This window comes from Sorghum bicolor, chromosome 6, assembly GCF_000003195.3.
Source record: "Sorghum bicolor cultivar BTx623 chromosome 6, Sorghum_bicolor_NCBIv3, whole genome shotgun sequence".
Taxonomy (NCBI): Eukaryota; Viridiplantae; Streptophyta; class Magnoliopsida; order Poales; family Poaceae; genus Sorghum; species Sorghum bicolor.
Window position 1 is genome coordinate 56,677,661 of NC_012875.2, and position 18,335 is coordinate 56,695,995.

General features: G+C 42.9%; 1 protein-coding gene across 2 annotated transcripts; it reads left to right on the forward strand.

Moving 5' to 3' along the window:
• LOC110436281 (serine/threonine-protein phosphatase 6 regulatory subunit 3-like) lies at positions 742-9,886 on the forward strand. Of its 2 annotated transcripts, none has more exons than XM_021462920.1 (20): positions 742-1,128; positions 2,758-2,891; positions 2,980-3,083; positions 3,201-3,287; positions 3,382-3,457; positions 3,573-3,647; positions 3,763-3,816; positions 4,113-4,172; positions 4,375-4,491; positions 5,067-5,161; positions 5,282-5,484; positions 5,602-5,699; positions 5,951-6,054; positions 6,120-6,285; positions 6,388-6,510; positions 7,089-7,171; positions 7,970-8,111; positions 8,369-8,398; positions 8,509-8,579; positions 8,675-9,886. In XM_021462920.1, exons 2-20 carry the CDS (start codon positions 2,853-2,855, stop codon positions 9,273-9,275), a joined length of 2,328 nt encoding a protein of 775 aa, XP_021318595.1. In that variant the 5' UTR covers positions 742-1,128; positions 2,758-2,852; the 3' UTR covers positions 9,276-9,886. The 2 variants fall into 2 exon arrangements, with proteins under 2 accessions (XP_021318595.1, XP_021318596.1); XM_021462921.1 differs by lacking the exon at positions 742-1,128 and adding an exon at positions 1,563-1,710.

Genomic DNA, 18,335 nt, shown 5'->3' on the forward strand with positions numbered 1-18,335 from the left:
AACTAATTGTACAATTTACTTATAATTTATGAGACGAATTTTTTGAATCTAGTTAGTTCATAATTAAACAATAATTATCAAATAAAAATAAAAATGCTATAATAGACAAACTCAAAAATTTTCAGGAGCTGGGCCTTCCTCGAAAAGGAATGTACTACCAGTCACTGGGGCCTGAGGAATTCATGGCCCATGGCCCAGCGCGGCAGTGTCTCGCCTCGACCAACCTGGCAGTACTGCACGTACGCTAACCGGGTAACTGTAGCCGGACGGAATCATGCTAGATCGAATCTCGGATGCCAGTGCTGCTCTACAATTTTGCACTGACAAAATTGTCCCACATCCTCATGGACCCACGGGCAGTGAGAGAGCCATTGGTCAACATGAGTGCCCGATGGACGCCGGCAGGAGCTACTGGCCCGACCCATTCCACGTCATTAACCCCGGAAAAGCTACTGCTACCGAAAGCCACCTTTTCTCATTACACTGTGACGCGGTCCCTCGAAGAATGTGGCCCACTCAACAGTCTAAGTGTAGCATTTCAAACGACCAGGGGACACCATCGTGTAATCGTAGCGTACATCTTCGCGCAACCCTCCAGCGCCACCGAGGAATTCAAACTACTCTCACTGCGTTACGGGCCCACGCGGCGTGGCCCCCAGTGACAAGAGACGCAACCGTATATACCCGCACCTGGACGGAGACTCCCACCTCAGTCCAGCTCCCCATGTCGCATCGAGACGAAGCCCCTTCTCGTTAGATTATTCTCCCCAAAGTCTCTCTCTCTCTCTCTCTCTCTCTCTCTCTCTCCCTGCCTCTCCTCCATCTCCGCCTCGCGATCGAACCCTCGCCCCCTCTTGGCTCCTGCTCCCCTTCCTCCACCTCCGCCTCCGCGCCCTTTCGTCCTCCCACTCCTCATCTCGCGATTGCCAAATTCTAGGGTTTCGCGGCGGCCACCCGGATCCAGCTCGGCTTGGCGAGAGCCTCTAAAGCTTCGGATCGCGAGAGGGCGTGCTCTGCTCATTCGTTGTTCCCCCCCCTCTCCGCCGCCGGCGCCGCCACGACGACGAGGAGCTGCTGTGCGCCTGTGCCTGTGTTCGGAGCCTACATCGTCTCTCCGTTGGCCACCTGGTGAGGAACTCCGTTCCTTTCTCGAGCTCCCAACTGCTGTTTGCTGCTAGCTCTCTACGCTCACCTCGATCGCGTCGTCCTGTGATTTGATGCATCGAGAGAAGGGGTAGAGGTTAGCTGCGGAGCTGGGGTGCGCAGCTGAGAGCTAGTTGGGGGAGTGATGTCGTTTGTGTTTGTGCGCTTGCTTTTTTGTATGCGGGTGGGTGGGGGCTGCCGTGCGTTGCTGTGTCAGTCGTCGCTTTAGCTGTCTCGCTTTGCGGATTGGTGCTTGCGGAGCTGGAAGCTCGTAGGATTGCTTTGGCTTATTAGACAGTTCGGACTTTTGAAGCGAGGCAGGCTGGAGGTGTGGGGGTAAACATTGTTTTGCCTTTTTTATATGTTTTCCAACTCTGATGTGATCGGCTCCTCAATTGTTGCTTGAGTGTAGCTTTATGAATCTGGAAGCTCACAATGAGGGGATTTCTATTCGGTGGCTGACTGCCTTTTGTACACTCTGAAGATTTCAGTGTAGGAGATCTCGGGCGCTTTTGTTCAGTGCATATTTGTTCTTTCCATTCTATGCTCGAAAGATTTGTTTTGGGGGTAAGGATGCAATTGGAATCTAGTTTTCTGTTGCTTTGGTTACATTGTTTCTTAGGTGAATTGATGTTTGTTGAGGCTAGCGATGTTTAATTAGATGACCAATGGTTCTATATTCACTTTCGTCAGAGTTTTTTCTGTTTAGGTGTTTGGCTTTTGGGTTTTCACTTTTCAGGGTGTTAAATTAAATGTTTTAAAGGTCTAACTTCTAAGAGTGTTTTGGAATTCTTATGAACTTTGAGATGTATACAATGTTATGACCTGTTGATGAAGTGGGTGTGGGTTAATTTGTTGTGTGGGTACTTAATGCTCTGGAGTAGCCAGATAAGAAAGCTTTTTGAGTCAAAGTTTGAACACTGTTCTTAAAGTAAGCCCAAATGTATACTCATGTTATCGATGAGACTGAATGGGGGAAGCGGCATTGTGTGGGTAGCGTGCCAGGTGGTTAATCACAGTTTTTCTATTTAAAATACAGGACAACAGTTTATGTAGCACTCCTCCATCCCAGAAAGAATGTCATTCTCGTTTCTTGAGAAGTCAATGAATCTTAGGTTTGACCAAGTATACAAAACAATATATTAACATTTATGGTCTGTAATAAGTACCATTAGATAAATAATGAAATATATTTTCATAATAAATCCATTTAGAGATACAAATCTTGATAATGTTTTTATAAGTCTAGTAAAGTTTATTCGTAGTCACAAAGTTTCTGGGTCGACGAGGTAGAGGTACGGGGTCGCACAACCTGGTACCCTAGTGTTATGCTACATGTGAGAGATTTTTACACTTTGGGTCGAAAATGAACCGGTGAACTAGGGTCGGGGTTGACAAACCCTGGTCGAGGGTCGATGGTAGTGAACCCGTTGTATGTGATTATTGACTTAGTCCAAACCTAGAATGACATTCATTTTGGGTCGGAAGTAGTAGAAAACAGTTTCCAGTGGGTAGTTTATTGTTTTGTAAAGGATATATGTTCTTTATACCAATGCTTCATTTATTCGTTGAAGAAACTTTGCCCTGTGTCATCTCACTATCATCTATTTCCAGGGTACCAGCTCATGATGTGGAAATCTCAGCTCTAAGTCCGCTTAGGTTGTGATTTCGTGACAGTGTGGGTACTGACATAACATTCACTGTGCAAGATGTTTTGGCACGTGCCTGGACTCTCCGCTGCATCACCTGTGAGTGCTTGTACTTTGATGATAATTGTTTTCCCCTAATAAAATGTACAGTTATTTATTAACTGAACATTCCTTTTCTCTCTTTCAGGTGGATACTATTTTGGACAAGGAAAATTTTAAGTTGGAGGATCTTCTTGATGAGGATGAAATAATTCAGGAGTGCAAAGCACTGAATACCCGCTTAATCAATTTGTACTGTTTCTTTTCTAGAGCACTGTTACACTGTGGTTGTCCTTTTTCTATATTATTAGTGGTAAGTGTTTTTTTTTCTGTGGTAATGAACTAACCTGTGTATTCTTGTTAGTGCAGTCTGCGGGACAGGGTTCAAGTGGAACAATTGCTCCGCTACATTGTAGAGGAGACTCCTGAAGATGCAGAAAAGAAAAGGATATTTAGGTATAGCATGGATAACTAAGATTATATAAAACTCAACTTTTTACAATCTAATAATGTGGATTTTATTTGAAAACCATGGAATTCCACTGTGCAGATTTCCATTTATAGCTTGTGAAATATTTACATGTGAAGTGGATGTCATCATGAAGACATTGGTGGAGGATGAAGATGTATGATTTACTTTTAACCTTGTTATTGTTGTTTAATGCAATTCTGATACTACTGTTACTCCAGTTGGGTGAAAAATTGTCTTTTGCAACTGATGAAGTTGTGATCCTTGTGCAGCTTATGAATTTGCTTTTCTCCTTCCTGAAACCTGACCACCCTCATGGGACATTGTCGGCTGGTTACTTTGCCAAGGTACTTTTATACATCTTTTTATTTCTTGAAGAAAAATCTCTAGTTGCACGATCAAAGTTGTAATTTGCTGATTCTTGTACTGACATTCTAAATTGCCATGTTCTTATTTTTGCAGGTAGTGATTTGCTTGATGATGAGGAAGACACTCCCACTAGTTAGTTATGTGCAGGTCTGTGTAGCTCTTTTACCAGTTTTTAGCTCTTCTTTTGCTCTTGTAGGTTCTGTTTCATTCACTGATGTCTCTTATTTGTTATTTGTCGTGTTCATGCATTGGTATATCTAATAATACTTTACTTTGTACTATACCTATAATGAAACACCACTAACCCCATTGGAACATAATGCTTCTGGATGGCTATCACATCCATGCAATGCTTTTGTATCTCTACCTTACCCTGTGTGTTGTATCTAAAATAAGCACTTCGAGTATGTAATGATTATTCCCAAACTGTCTTGTTTCTACAGGGCCATCCTGAAATAGTTAGCCAACTTGTTGATCTTATTGGGATTACTTCTATCATGGAGGTCAGTTTTCTCTAAAACTATACTATAAGTGTAAATTTTTACTTTAACCACTTGTAAAGGCGCTGAAAAAGTATGTGCTTGTGATACTGGCAAATGAGGGCTTGGCCATGCTAACATTTTACACATTTTGAAAACATACTTTTCCCATACAATGAATTAATGACCCAGCCTATATAGTTTGATTGTTTGTTGTTTTGTACAGGTTTTGATTCGCTTAATCGGTGCGGATGAAGCTATGTATTCAAGCTATGCAGATTCTATGCAATGGTTAGATGACATACAAGTCCTTGAGATGATTGTTGACAAGTTCAGCACATCAGTAAGAACTAAAGATTGTTTTTAGCATCTAACCTTTTCCGTTATCCATTTATCCTGCATTGTTTGAAACTACCTAAGTTTGCATCTGTTGACATTTGTGTAAATTTTGTTGAAACGTTATTTCTCAATTGTCCTCACTGAGCTTATCAGAAAGCAATTGCTTCTCTTATCGTGAAAGGCCTTGCCTGTTCCATTCTGTTGGTTGTGGGTAAAACAGCACTGCTGGTTGCCGGTGCCAGGTTGGATTCAAGGGATGATAAAAACCAACATATTGTATTTAATTGACTTGGCAAAGCATGATAGGCCTTGCACAAAAACTGGGTTTCTTGATGCCCCATTTTTAGAATAACCATTGACTCATATAATGTGATTATAAATTGCATTAGCTTTGACTACAACTTTCTAATCCAGAACCTATATGACTAGTCCAATCTCCTCCAGACCTGAGATGCAATGATCCAATTTCTGGTTCACATTGCCATGTTTGTGGAATAATTGCACTGAATGGATCACATTTTCTTGGGAATTTGTGCTTTTGCATTCAATATGATTCTCTTTATTTAACTTATATTGCAGGATTCTCCTGAGGTTCATGCAAATGCTGCTGAAATCCTTTGTGCAGTAACTAGATATGCCCCTCCAGCACTTGCTGCAAAGATTTCCAGTCCAAGGTAATTTTGAGTTGTACTACTGTCTAAATTTATCAAGATTTTTATAGTGTGTTGGTTTTGTCTTTTCAACTTGATGTTCAACATAGTTATGGCCATTCTTTTTTTACTTCACATTTACAGCTTTGTGGGGAGATTATTTCAACATGCTTTTGAAGATTCAAGGCCTAAATCGGTGCTGGTCCACTCATTATCAGTGTGCATATCTTTGTTAGATCCTAAGAGACTTGTATCGGCTTCCTACCAGGCTTTCCGTAGTCAGTTGAGCCATGGAACACTTGTCACTGCAAGTCCAGAGACAGTAAATGGCATGCTGGATAGCCTAGGTTAGTGGTTGTTTAATCTGTAAATTCCATGTATCTTTACTTATGGAGTTATCAAAGCTACAACCATCTATCTAATGTGCCCTTTGAACATCTATGTTGGTACCTATGATATTTCAGGGGATTTGTTGAAGCTGCTGGATGTTTCATCTGCAGAAAATGTTCTGCCAACGACCTACGGAAGCTTACAACCTCCACTCGGGAAACATCGCTTAAAGGTAAGCAGTACTTGTTTTGTTTATTTGCTTATTTTAAATAGTCATGAACTAAACTGCACAGCAACTAGTGCTGGAGAACTTAGTCATTTGGTGCCACTGTTGGTTTACACACATATCTTTCGTGGAAAATATCAAGGATTGGTTTATCCAGAGCACTAACGCTATCTGTTTCTTTGACTTGGACTTTATAGAATATCAGGTAATGGTTCTAATTTTTCTATGTTATTAACGCTGGGTATTTCATTTGTCAGATTGTTGAGTTCATCTCCGTTCTACTATCAATTGGTAGTGAAGCTGCCGAAACGCGACTGATTCAACTAGGAGCAATCAAGCACGCTATAGATCTATTTTTTGAGTAAGTTAAATATTGGAATCTGCATATAAAAATTATTGAAACCCTGACACAGATTTCATCATTAGGTACCCATTTAACAACTTTTTGCACCACCATGTTGAGAATATCATTGGGTCATGTCTGGAGAGTAAGCAGGATCAACTGATTTACCATGTCCTTGATGAGTGTAAACTTGTTACAAGAATTCTGGAAGCAGAGAAGAACTCCGCTCTGTCGTCAGATTTAACTAAGGTAGTTAAATCAAATTTTCTTACTACATCCATTGTTTCACTGTGGTTTACCTTTATCATCTTTTTTTATATATTTGTTTGTTCACTTATATTTTTCTTGCAGCATACATTGGCTTCAGAGGGAAGATCTCCACCAAGGATAGGAATTGTTGGTCATATGACACGGATAGCTAACAAGCTCCTTCAGCTGGCCAATACTAACATCATGGTTCAATCACATTTGCAGGTTTGAGTTCAATGATCATTGTATAGAGGAAAAACTGCAATTATTTACATGTTACTTGGTCTGCTAGCCATCATTAATTCACTTGCAATTTGTCTGATGATCATTGTACAATGCACAAAATAAAATAATGTCACGTAAACTCTCTCTCTCTCTCTCTCTCTCTCTCTCTCTCTCTCTCTCTCTCTCTCGCCATCTTGATTCTATAGGTTGTATTGAGCTTCATGTGAAGTCAGTTTGAGCAATATCACCCAAGTTCTTTGATGGAAGTTTTGTTCCTAGGAAAAAATCTTGATATATGCAAGTTAAATTCACCTGCAGTATTGTAGCCTCTGCAATACCCATTGTTTATCATGATTGTATATGATGGTAGAATGTACATGTTAAGGTTTTGTACAATGCAATCTTGCAGATTTCTGATGCACCTTTTGTGCCAATTATCGTGCTTTTTGTCAGCTGTATTATCTTTGTTTGTTCATCTTTGCTGTATAAGTTCATTCCTAAAAGAACTGTTCGCGTGATTTGCTTTTGATGATTTAAGCAACAGCCAATTTTATATAACAGGCTTAATTTGATTGCAGCAAAATTCTGATTGGATTGAGTGGCATGCCAGTACCCTAACGAAGCGTAATGCATTAGAAAATGTTTACCAGTGGGCTTGCGGGTAAGTACATTTTAGCTTTCTTATGGTTTATCTTGTGCATTTTTTTTATTTAACTGCAAATTTGAATTCTCCATGTACTCGCTTGTCGTTATGAATCATAAAATCTGCGTTCTACGCACAGAAAGTAGTATCAGTCAATGTGATTGCTTTAGGAACATTGCACATCTGTTAACTACAACTGTGCTGCTTTGATATCCAAAAGTGCATCCTGCATTACTCCTAGACTTCTTGCTAGATTTGGAAGGAACTATAGTGAACAGATGTTTGTGGAGTAACAAGTCCACTAAGAACAAGTTATGTCCATATCCTACAAAAAAAAGAGGAGGAAGAAGATGTTCTCACTAGGATGCTTTCTCTTTTTTCGCATGGATGAACAAGAGCTAATTTCTCATATGTGACGAGGAATCTTAAAATTTCCTTGAATGTCACTGGCATGAGGGTCTGCAGTCCATATGTCATTGACACATTAAATGCATATATGATGGATTAGGAAATAATTGCAGTGACATATAAGGAATCATCAACAACAATATTGCGATGTTTCAGAGCTTCCCTCATGTTGCGCTAACAGCTAGGCCCAGATGTGGTTAGACTTCTGCAGTTCTGCCTCTCTATGATGTTAATGCCAAATCTATCAATTCTTTAGTACTTTCAAAGGGTAGCCAATATGTACTGCATGTTCGCATGAAGTATATGGAGTTGCCACAGACTTCAGCTGCTTTGGCTTTGCTATGTGTAAAGAGATATACTGGGATGAAAGATCATAAGCTAAATTTCTGCTTTCTTCTCTGGTTATAGTCGACCAACGTCACTGCAGGATCGTGGTAGGGATAGCGATGATGAAGACTTCCGAGATAGGGACTACGATGTGGCTGCACTTGCTAGTAATTTAAGCCAGGCATTTAAATATGGTATTTACAGTAATGAGGATATTGACGAGGTCAGTTTCTCTTGATTAGTGCAGTTGTTTCTAGTTTGGTCTATTAGCACACTTTAGTGCTTTATATATAGGCATATTGATTTACATTAAAAGATTGAATCATTGTTTTTTCTGAGATCCAAAATGCTCAATTACATTAAAAGAATATTCTTAATTTTTATTATGGACCTAAACAGCAAGTTTTGGCTGTAGTTGCAACACATTAACAGTTTTTAAAATTTATTCTGTAACTTTTTGTTTATATTTGATACATGCAGGCTCAAGCATCACTTGAGCGGGATGATGAGGTATATTCAGATTTACTGTTTAGATTCATTGTATCATTTTGAATTGAACTGAGCAGATTGTATTTCCTGACGTTTGATGTTTTCCTTTCTTGTTATTATATCTGCCGCAGGATGTATATTTTGATGATGAATCTGCAGAGGTAGTAATCTCCTCCCTTCGCCTTGGAGACGAACAAGAAAGGTTTATTCTTTTTCTATTTGATACTACTGTTCTTTCTTTTGTAAGCACATTTGATGTTTGCAACAAGAATTGACTAATGAAGATGTCGTTTGCAGTGGCTCGCTCTTTACAAATTCCAACTGGTTTGCATTTGACGAGGACAAACCACTGAATGATGGTTTGGTTAGTTCAGAAGCTTCCCCATCTCCAAATTCGGAAATGTCCGCACTAAAAGAGGATGATGAAAATGATGAAGTCATTCTTGGCGAGGAGGTTATGGATGACACAAAAGGTTCTGAACCACCTCTACCTGTCCCCAACAAAGACGCAAATGAAGAGTCTGGTCACACCGGCTTGGCAAATGGTACCATTGACACATTGGAAGATGATATCAGACCACCAACTCCGGATGTAAAAGAGAGTCAACCTGAGTTTGTAGAATGGAAGGAGGAAGAAGCTGAACGTGGTGATGTTGCTGAGAAGGATACTGCAGTTCTTGATATGGAGGTTGAAAGTGAGAAGCAGCTGGATTCCATGGATTGCGATGCCAAGTTTGGAGAGGAAAAGAATAGTGATGATATGCTTGGATCTTCAGTGTCTGAGACAGAAGCAGCATCGCCTGTTTCATCTGATATTGATTCAATCAAGCACCCTGAACCAGTTGCTGACAGTGCTGTATCAGAGTATCCAATGGGTGAACAAAATCCTGAGAAATGAAATGGATTTGAGGGCAGCAGAGTTTCAGTCACGTGATGGTGGATGGCATATGATGATGGACGTGCAGGAAGCACTTGGAACTGGTCGGACCATTATTGTACAAACGGTTTGAGGATCATATGTGGGTTTTCTGTTCTACATTGTTGGAGGAAGGTGGTCCCGGACCATGCATTTGATGGAGCCTCAAAGATTCAACTTGTCTCATGAAGATGCTTAGGTTTGATCTGTAACATAATTTAATGGTGGTTTATTGCTATGTGCCTGTAGCCGTGTAATCTGTGGGCTATATCGAGACGCAAAATTCAGAAAGTAGTCTTCCTTCTCAAAGTAGTCTTCCTTCTCCTTTCTTCAACCACATAGTGGGGTTCTGGTTGTGTCACCCTGGTAAATAACTGATAGGTGAATAGGTGATATCTGGTCTGGCTACATGTCCATTGCTGTAGTTGGTGCTATTTGTACGAAAATTTTGGCTCAAAATGCAGTCAGTTGATTGTTGTCATATTTAGAACTTGTTTCAAATTTGTGTAAACTGTAAACTAAAGAATATAGCTTCTATTTGTCCCAGGTACTTGGTGCTTATAATTCATATGTTATATAAACGACCTCTGGTACATCTGGTGCATGTCAGCATGTGTCAAGTTCTTTTTTTTTTGATTGAACTGGAGGGGCTTTTGCCCCTGCAGAATTTTATTCAAAAAGGAGGTTCAGAAATTACAAAAGACAAGCCTTACAGGAACAGTGGAGAAGGGTTGATGAGTTAAGAAACAAAAAAGGAAAAGAAGAAAATAAGAGCGATGAGGCAAACTAATGCAGATTTTGACACCATTGATCAAACAGGAGGCTTAGACTTGTCTTGATACGGCAGGAGACCTTGTCCAATTCCATGGAAAAGGCTGTTTTGCATTCTTGGGTCGACAGTAATCTATTGTTGAAGATTGCTTCATTCCTCGCTTTCCATATCGTCCAACTCATCAAAATGATTGCTATCATGAAGAACTGGGACTGCAGTTGAGCTCTCAGTGCCAGGATGTTTTGCACTGTGTCCCCATGTCCCCATCTTCTACTATCTGTAAGCCAATAGTTCCCCAACAATGCTGTGCGTATGGGCACTCCCAAAACAAGTGAAGTGTTGTTTCTTCCTGGACTGATGTACAGAAAGCACAATTGAATGAATCCAGTTGCATTTTCCTTCTCAGGATGTTTTTTGTGCTCAATCTATCTTTCATTAGTAGCCAGAAGAAGACTCTATGCTTCGGCTGGCAGTACGACTTCCATAACCATTTGATGGCAGGTTGAACCGGCTGATGGCCCATTAGTAGCTTGTATGTTGTTTGAACTTTGTAGGTAGCGCCTTGTGTCGAGTATGTCCATACATCTTTGTCCTGGTCGTTTCTGCTGAACGTTTCCATCTGCTGTTTTATTTCCTGGGCTTGTTGAAAAGCTATTTGGGATAGTGGTAAATTGAATAGGTCGGTGATATCCTCAATGGTGAAAGCTCTCCTGACATGCATGTTCTTGTCCTTTGCAAAGGAGAATGCTTGCGGGAATTTGTTCTGCAGAATTTCTGTTCCCCATTTGTCCTTCCAGAACTGGCAAGTGAGGCCAGTATTCACCTGAACTGTGGCCATTTCCTTGAATTTTGGCAACCCTTTTAGCACGTCCCTCCACCAGAATGATCCTTTTTTGACAGTTCCTGGGAGTTTGTCATTTGGGTAGTGTTTTTCCCAGACCATGTTGACCCATGGCACCTCCTTTCTGTTATAGAATTTATCTAGGTTCTTCATCAGCAACGCTTGATTCTGAACTTCTAGATTGGTTATTCCCAATCCCCCTTGTTCTTTAGATTTGCAGACTAATTTCCAGGCAGCTTTCGGCATTCCTCTCCCATTAACATCTGTACCCCTCCACAGACAACTTTTCCTCAGTTTATCTATTTGTTTGATAATTGCCTTTGGCAGTTCCAAGGTACTCATGTAGTAAGTTGGCAAAGCAGATAGCACAGCATTTGTTATTTGTAATCTCCCAGCTTGGTTGAGCATGGTAGATATTCCACCCAGTCTTCTTTCACATTTGTTTACTAAGGGCATGAAATCAGCAATCTTTGGTTTTGTGGTGCCTAGAGGCAGTCCTAAGTAAGTGAACGGTAGGGATCCTTTGGAGCACCCAAATGTTCTTGCCAGGTGATCTAATCTGCTCTCAGTCATGTTGATGGGTAGCATCATTGATTTACTGTAATTCACTTTGAGGCCAGTAGAGTCTGAGAAGTTCTGCAAAATTGTTTTGAGGAGAAAGATCTGCCGGACATCCCCTTCCATGATGATCAAGGTGTCGTCTGCATATTGAATAATTGGGAAATCTGGTTCACTTTGTATTGGAATGGGTAGGTTGAGAAGTCCCATGCCTTTTGCTCGGTTTACCAATCCTTGCAGGAAATCTGCTGCCAGCACAAATAGCAGGGGTGAGAGTGGGTCCCCTTGCCTCACCCCTCTCTTGCATTGAAACCTTTTCCCTGGGGTTCCATTCAACAAGACTGAGGAAGTCCCTGTGGATAATATGTTCCTGATCCAGGACATCCATCTGTGCCCAAATCTTTTTGCTTCCATGATTTTGATAATAGCTTGGTGCTCTATCTTGTCGAAGGCCTTTTCGAAATCGAGCTTTATAATTACCACTTCCTTCTTTGATTGTTGACAATAGTGTATATACTCAAACGCCCAGGCTAGGCAGTCTTGTGTTGTCCTTGTTTTTATGAACCCATACTGATTTTTGTGTATCAACTGAGTTATTTTCTGCTGTAATCTAGATGCTAGGATTTTGGTGAGCAGTTTCATGGATGTGTTGAGCAAAGAAATTGGTCTAAAGTCATTTACTGTCATGGGCGTATCAACTTTGGGTATTAGAGTGATGTATGACCCATTGATGCTTTGGAGACAGCAGTTGTTGTCAAAAAAACTCTGGCATAGGTTGTAGAAATCCTGTTTGATCACTGGCCACGTAGCTTTTGTGAATTCATTGTTGAAGCCATCTGGTCCAGGGGACTTGTAATTTGGCAGTGCTCTGACTATGTTATCAATTTCTTCATGAGTAATCGGGTCTTCCAGGTTACTCAGGTCGACCCTAATTTGGTTTATTGAGGCGGGATCTATAGGGAACCTTGTGAACTCATTGACCCCAAGTCTTTCTCTGAATTCTTCCCATAGAATTGTTGCTTTATCTCTGTGATCTACTGCAATGTTCCCATGCCTGCTTGTGATCTCACTGATTAGTTTATTCCTGTGCCTGAGTGTTGCACAAGTATGAAAAAAATGGGTCCCTGCGTCTCCCAACTGAGCCCATTTTATGTTTCCTCTTTGTCTCCAGTAAACTCTTTGACTCTCTAATAGTTTCAGCAAGTGCTTCTCAAGTATGGTTTTGAAGTTCCATTCCTCTATACTCAGGTCCTTGTGCTCGTTGATTAGTTCTAGAAGGTTAAGCACTTGCCTTGTATTGCTTATTATTGTTTTTAGGTTCTGCATTGAGCTTTGCCATTCTCTTAAGTCTTTCCTCAATTTTTTGAATTTTGAGGTGAGCACCTTGGCAGTGTCTGCAGTGTTAGCTGGGTTATTCCAGCTCTGAGAGAACACCTGCTGGAAATCATGGTGTCTAAGCCAATTGGTTTCAAATCTAAAAACTTTGGTCCTTGGAATAGAGGTTGAAATGGTTACCACACATGGGCAGTGGTCGGAAGGAACCATTTCCATTGCTAGAACTGAGGTGGTTGGGTATGAAGTGGCCCAACTATCTGATGTGAAAACCCAGTCCAGTTTCTCCAAAAGGGGGTCATATTGCTTATTTGACCAGGTGTATTTTCTTCCCTGCAGTTTGATTTCATTAATTCCCAATTGGTTGATTGCTGCATTGAATCTGAACATATCATTAACATCTCCCCCAGGTTTGTTCCTGTCTTCATTTTTCCTAATCAGGTTGAAGTCCCCCAAGATAAGATGGTCCTCCTCACTGCCGATTTGCATGTTTCTGAACCAGTCCAAAAATAAAGCCTTCCCTTCAGTGGTGCAAGGAGCATAAATGGAGGTAAGAGTCCATTTTTTCCGGTTATGTTCTGAACAGAGTTCCAGTGAGATGGCATAGCTGTTAGTAAAGTTCACTGTTGCAGAGAAAAGAGCACTTTTCCAAACCACAAGGATTCCCCCCGAGGCACCCACAGAGCGCAAGTAATGAAAAGAGTCAAGGGTCAGAGGACAGATTTTCTTGGTGAAGTTTACATCTATAATTTCTTTTTTTTTGTTTCCTGCAAGCATGCAACGTCACAATTGCTGTCAGACAGTTTATTTTTCACTGCATTCCATTTCCATTCCGAGTTTATGCCCCTGACATTCCATGTCAAAACTTTCCACTCTCTGTTATCGTTTGTATTCATGAATACTAATTGTGGTCCTGATGCTATAATACAAGAGCCCAGCTCTTGTTTCTTGTGACTGGCTACTCAGTCCAGTCCATCCTTTCCCATGGATGGGAGGACTGTCACAGACCAACCAAGCATAACTAGCAGAGACAATGAGATTCCAAAAGCAACCATAGATAATCCATGAGGGTCTGTTTATCCAGCATGCAATCACCAAAACCATAGAGAGCCTAACAGCATAGTGTTTAACGTTGGTCTTACGTCTAGCTAAAAGTCTGGCAGGTCTATCATCTATTACAAAAGATGGTTCCTTCTCTCTATCAAGGAACATGTCAGAATACACCAGCCTATCACTAGGTGTAGGTTTCCATCCTTCTTTCCTTGATCTCTGCTTTTCATTCTTCTGCATCATTGTTCTTGTTCCTATCAGCATTCTGTCCGGCCTCCACGTGATCCTCTGGCACTTCTCCCAACTGCTGGTCTCCCTGGTTCCTCTGTTCATCCTGTATCACAATCCGAGCTCGGGCTACAGGTAGACTCTTCTGCTTTTTTGCCTGCAAAAGGTCATCACTTACTTCAGCTTCCTCCATTCCACACAAGTTGATAGCAATTTTTTTAATTGCTTCTTTTTTCAGAGTTGGTGGTGTTACACAGCAGGGTAGGCAACATTTCTTTTTGGTTGGAGTTTTATGTTTAAAACCACTTTTTGAGCTCTAAATCCTGGGACTTCTTCTTACCTCTGACTCCACCACCACTGGAGCAATCCTTTTGCAGCTTCTCTTTTTGGGTGGTATCTCCCTTGACATTGTTGAATCTGCCAAACATTGCAAGTCATGCTTAGGGCAAGTAGGGGGGATTGCAAAATTAATCTGACCAAACTCAGGACAGTCCAAATTTGGGGCTAGACTGATCAGTAGGTTTCTTATCCAATTAAAATTGGCAGGGTTCAAAAGTTGAACAATGAAGAAGTTTGCCCAGTTACCAGGTATTGCTGTGTGAATGTATGAACTATTACCTGAGGTGAAGTACTTAGCCCACAACCTGTTTGCCTCAAGATCTGCTGGGTCTATTTCCCTATTGATGGTTTGGGACCAAGCCATTCCATCTTCCACCTGTGTTCCTTGCACTCCAGGTCCTATGTGTTTGCTGATGTTGTTATTGTGCTGGAAGTTATCTGCAACCATGGCCCCATATATGTCACTTTCTATTGGGAGTAACTGACCAACATTCAGTGTTGCGGGTGTAACTACAGCCCTCTGACTTTTAGCTAAGTCTTCTTTGTGTTTATCCTTTTGGTCTTGATCATTATGGTGGTCCTCAGTTTGAGCTGCATCATTTTGGTCCTGAACTTGGTCATTTATGTTGATTGAGCTGCCAAAAATCTTGAGTGATCCAGCCTGGCTTGTGGGCTGGGCTTGAATACTATTGGGCCATTCCATTGCCCTTTGATCTTGCGGCCCAACCCCTTCAATTTGAATTTGGACCCGGTGTGCATTGTTAACACCGAGGTTTCCCTCCAAATCTCCTTCTTCTATGCAGTTCACATTAGCCTCTTGTTCCTCGGTAGCCATTAACTCTTCAGGTGGGAACTCTTCTACCAGAAAGTTGATGGGATTAGCTGGCGGTTGATTTGGCGCGTTGTGCTCCTGCTGCATTCCCAACATCAGCTCTAGATTTGGCTCCTGTGCTTGCTCAACATGCTGAGGTTGGGGATTCAGTTGGAACACTTCCCCCTGACCTTGCAACAGATATTGAGTTTGGTAGCCTTGTCCAAAAGGGTCATCTTCCACTGGGTTAATGATGACCGGGTCGAGATCCTGGTCATTTGGTGGTTGATTAAGATCTAAACCATGAATGAGATTTTCTTCTGCCTCAAATAGCTCTGCATTGTTCTGTGCCACTACTATGTTGTCATCAGCCCCAGCATGTTCCCCTTGGAATCCCTCATGATGTATCTGAGCTAGCTGTTGCTCCACCTCTGCTATCTGAACCTGCACATTCTGTAGTTCTGCTTCCACTTCTGCACTATCTACTTCGTGGTTCATGTCTTCCCCCTGATCAGGCCAAGGCTCCCATCCACCTGCCTGTGCTATTCCATTTGCAGGTTGTCCTAGGCCGAGAAATCAAAAGGCATTTCCTGCTCCAGGATGTTGTTCTCTGGGACCTGATCTTGCGGTGGTGGCATTTCATAGGCAATCTTACTACGTACCACTTCACACTGTACCGTGAAAGACTCTCCCCCAACTACATCCGGGTCTTCTATTACTACGAACTGAGGCACTTCTGTGACGTCTCTGACTCTAGCCTTCAAGATGATGGAGACTTCTGTCCCCTATTGGACCTGTAGGTCAAGGACTCTGGCAAAATCTCCTACTGACTGATAAATAATTCTTTCTGCAATGTAGTCTCTAGGAAAATCCAGTAAGAGTATCCAACACTCATGATTGAACTCAGCAGTACGCCAATTTCTACCGCGGTCATGCTTGGTGAAGGTGAGCAGGACATTATCAAAGACATGAGGACTATTCTAAATCAAGGTGTCTCTTGCATGCGCATAAGTCAATCTAACCATAGCCTGCCCCAAACTTGTTTTCTGAATACTCAGATATTGCATAGGCACTATTTCTCGAAAAAAAATCTCTGAGCACACTGCGGACATTTCCAAAGAGCATAGGGTTACCGGGAAGAGGGTTGATGGTGACGATCGCCAGATTCTCGTTCCTTGGCTGCGGCCGGTATGGAGCGACCGCACGCGTCATAAATCTTCTATTCGGCACGTGCAGTGCCTCCAGGTGCTCTGGAAGGAACGACTCAGGGTCCGCTCGCTGAAACGCCATTGCTTCGTCCTCTGTTACAGGTCGATTGAGGTCTAGGAGCTGTGAGTGGTGTTGGCAAGGATTGTGGTTTCCCTGAGCTACTGTGGCACCGCTGCCAGAGGAAGACGAAGGGTCCGAGGGGAACAGTTGCCAGGAGCTGGGGTTAGGCGGAGTAATAATGTCTCCTTCCCTGTGCTCAATAGCTATAACCCCGTTATTGGGCTGGCGGCCCATAATGGTATTGGTATTATTCATGGCCCTCCCGGAAACGGGGCTTTTGGCATTGACATTGGAACCCCGCACAGACAGACGGGTGGGCTGCTCCACGCGTTGCCAGACCTTGTTGTGGGATAGCACAGGCGCGCGATAGGCCACAGAAAGATTTTGCTGTCTGGCCACAGGTTTGAGAGAGAGGCAACGGGCGACAACATGGCCGGTTGAGTGTCAAGCATGGCATCTAATAGGCTGAATACAGTTGACTCGCCAGTGATCATTAGCAAGACAGCGTGAACAGTGCCTCTTCTGCTTCATTTGTTCCCAGGCGACAGGCTTTGGCTGAGAGAACCGAGAGAGACGCCTGGGGAAGGTGGAACCAGCAGCAGGCTGAGCCTGCACCATGTCATTACTGGCAAGGCCCTTTGCCTTGTCAGCATAGGTCGTCCCGGATTTGCGGGAGATTGGCCTTGGCCCAATTTTTGTCGCGTTGGCCCCTGTAAGGAAATGAGGCCTTTCATCTCCGGCCATGTCGGCGCCGGCTAACGAAGCATTGCCACCCCGAATGCCTAGACCAACCGGAATCGTGTTGGCACCCGATAGGTGAACCAAAGGAGCATCGGTCAAGGAGGGGAGGTGACTCGCATCACGAACGACACCTCTACTTTTGTGCTTAGTAGTGGACCAAGAGCTATCTTCCTCCTCGCAGAAACGCAAAAACTCAAGCTTCCAGTTGGGGCCACCATTCCCCCACAGGAAGAAGAACACTTTGAAGGTGTCACAGGAGAAGAACTGGAGAGACGCGACGAAAAGACCAACTTTCCTAGAAGAAACCGCAAACTTGAAGGTGCGGTCTCCAAGCCTAGAGACAAAGAACTGAGACGCTAAGCCCCCCAAAGCAGCCTGCAGCAGGGATTGAACTGTTTTGACAGACAACTTGAACTTGCAACGGCCGAAAGCCGCAACAAGGGTGAAGGTGAAGCGATCCAGAACATGATGGGTGACCGGGGAAGCAAATCGATGCCGAATGCGCTCTTCAGTGGCCAGCCCCGGATTGAATGAGAGGCCTGGCAACTCCATAAACCCGGAAAGCAGGAAGGGAAAGCCTCTTGTAGCGAAGTTTACGGCGCGTACCTCATCAGGGCGAAGTCGAGGGTTGAACTGCCTGCAGCTTTGGTGTCTGCAGCTTCGACGTCGTCGCGCCGTTCAGCACGCCGCCGCATGCATCAATGTCACAGTTTCCTCATGACACGCGCGGCCGCCGCGTCATCCGTCGCCGCCTTGGATTGTGCCGACGAATCCGCCCGTGGTTCGGCCGGCGGCTGGAGGCCAGGATCCCTTCACGGGACGGGGGCCGGAGAGAGCCTCGGAGGTCGACAATAAGATGGTGCTTATGTGTCAAGTTCTGGTTAGTAGCCATGAACTTTCCGAGGCTGTTGTTTAATCTTTCGATGAATAGCATATGGTTGCCTGCATATATATATATATATATATAGAAACACGCGTTGCATGATATTGCATCAGAATTGTGATTGGTGAATGACTAGAGTGCTCGTTTGCATCGTTGCTTGCCGCTGCCGGGCAGGGTGATCGTCGAGTTTTCTGCAAATACGGTCATAGCACGAGGCA

Coding starts and splice junctions, on each gene's coding strand:
- LOC110436281 (XM_021462920.1), top strand. CDS start 2,853: ATGTTTTGGCACGTGCCTGGACTCTCCGCTGCATCACCT. Junction 3,817..4,112: donor CACTAGTTAGTTATGTGCAG/GTCTGTGTAGCT, acceptor TTGTTTCTACAG/GGCCATCCTGAAATAGTTAG. Junction 4,173..4,374: donor GGATTACTTCTATCATGGAG/GTCAGTTTTCTC, acceptor TGTTTTGTACAG/GTTTTGATTCGCTTAATCGG.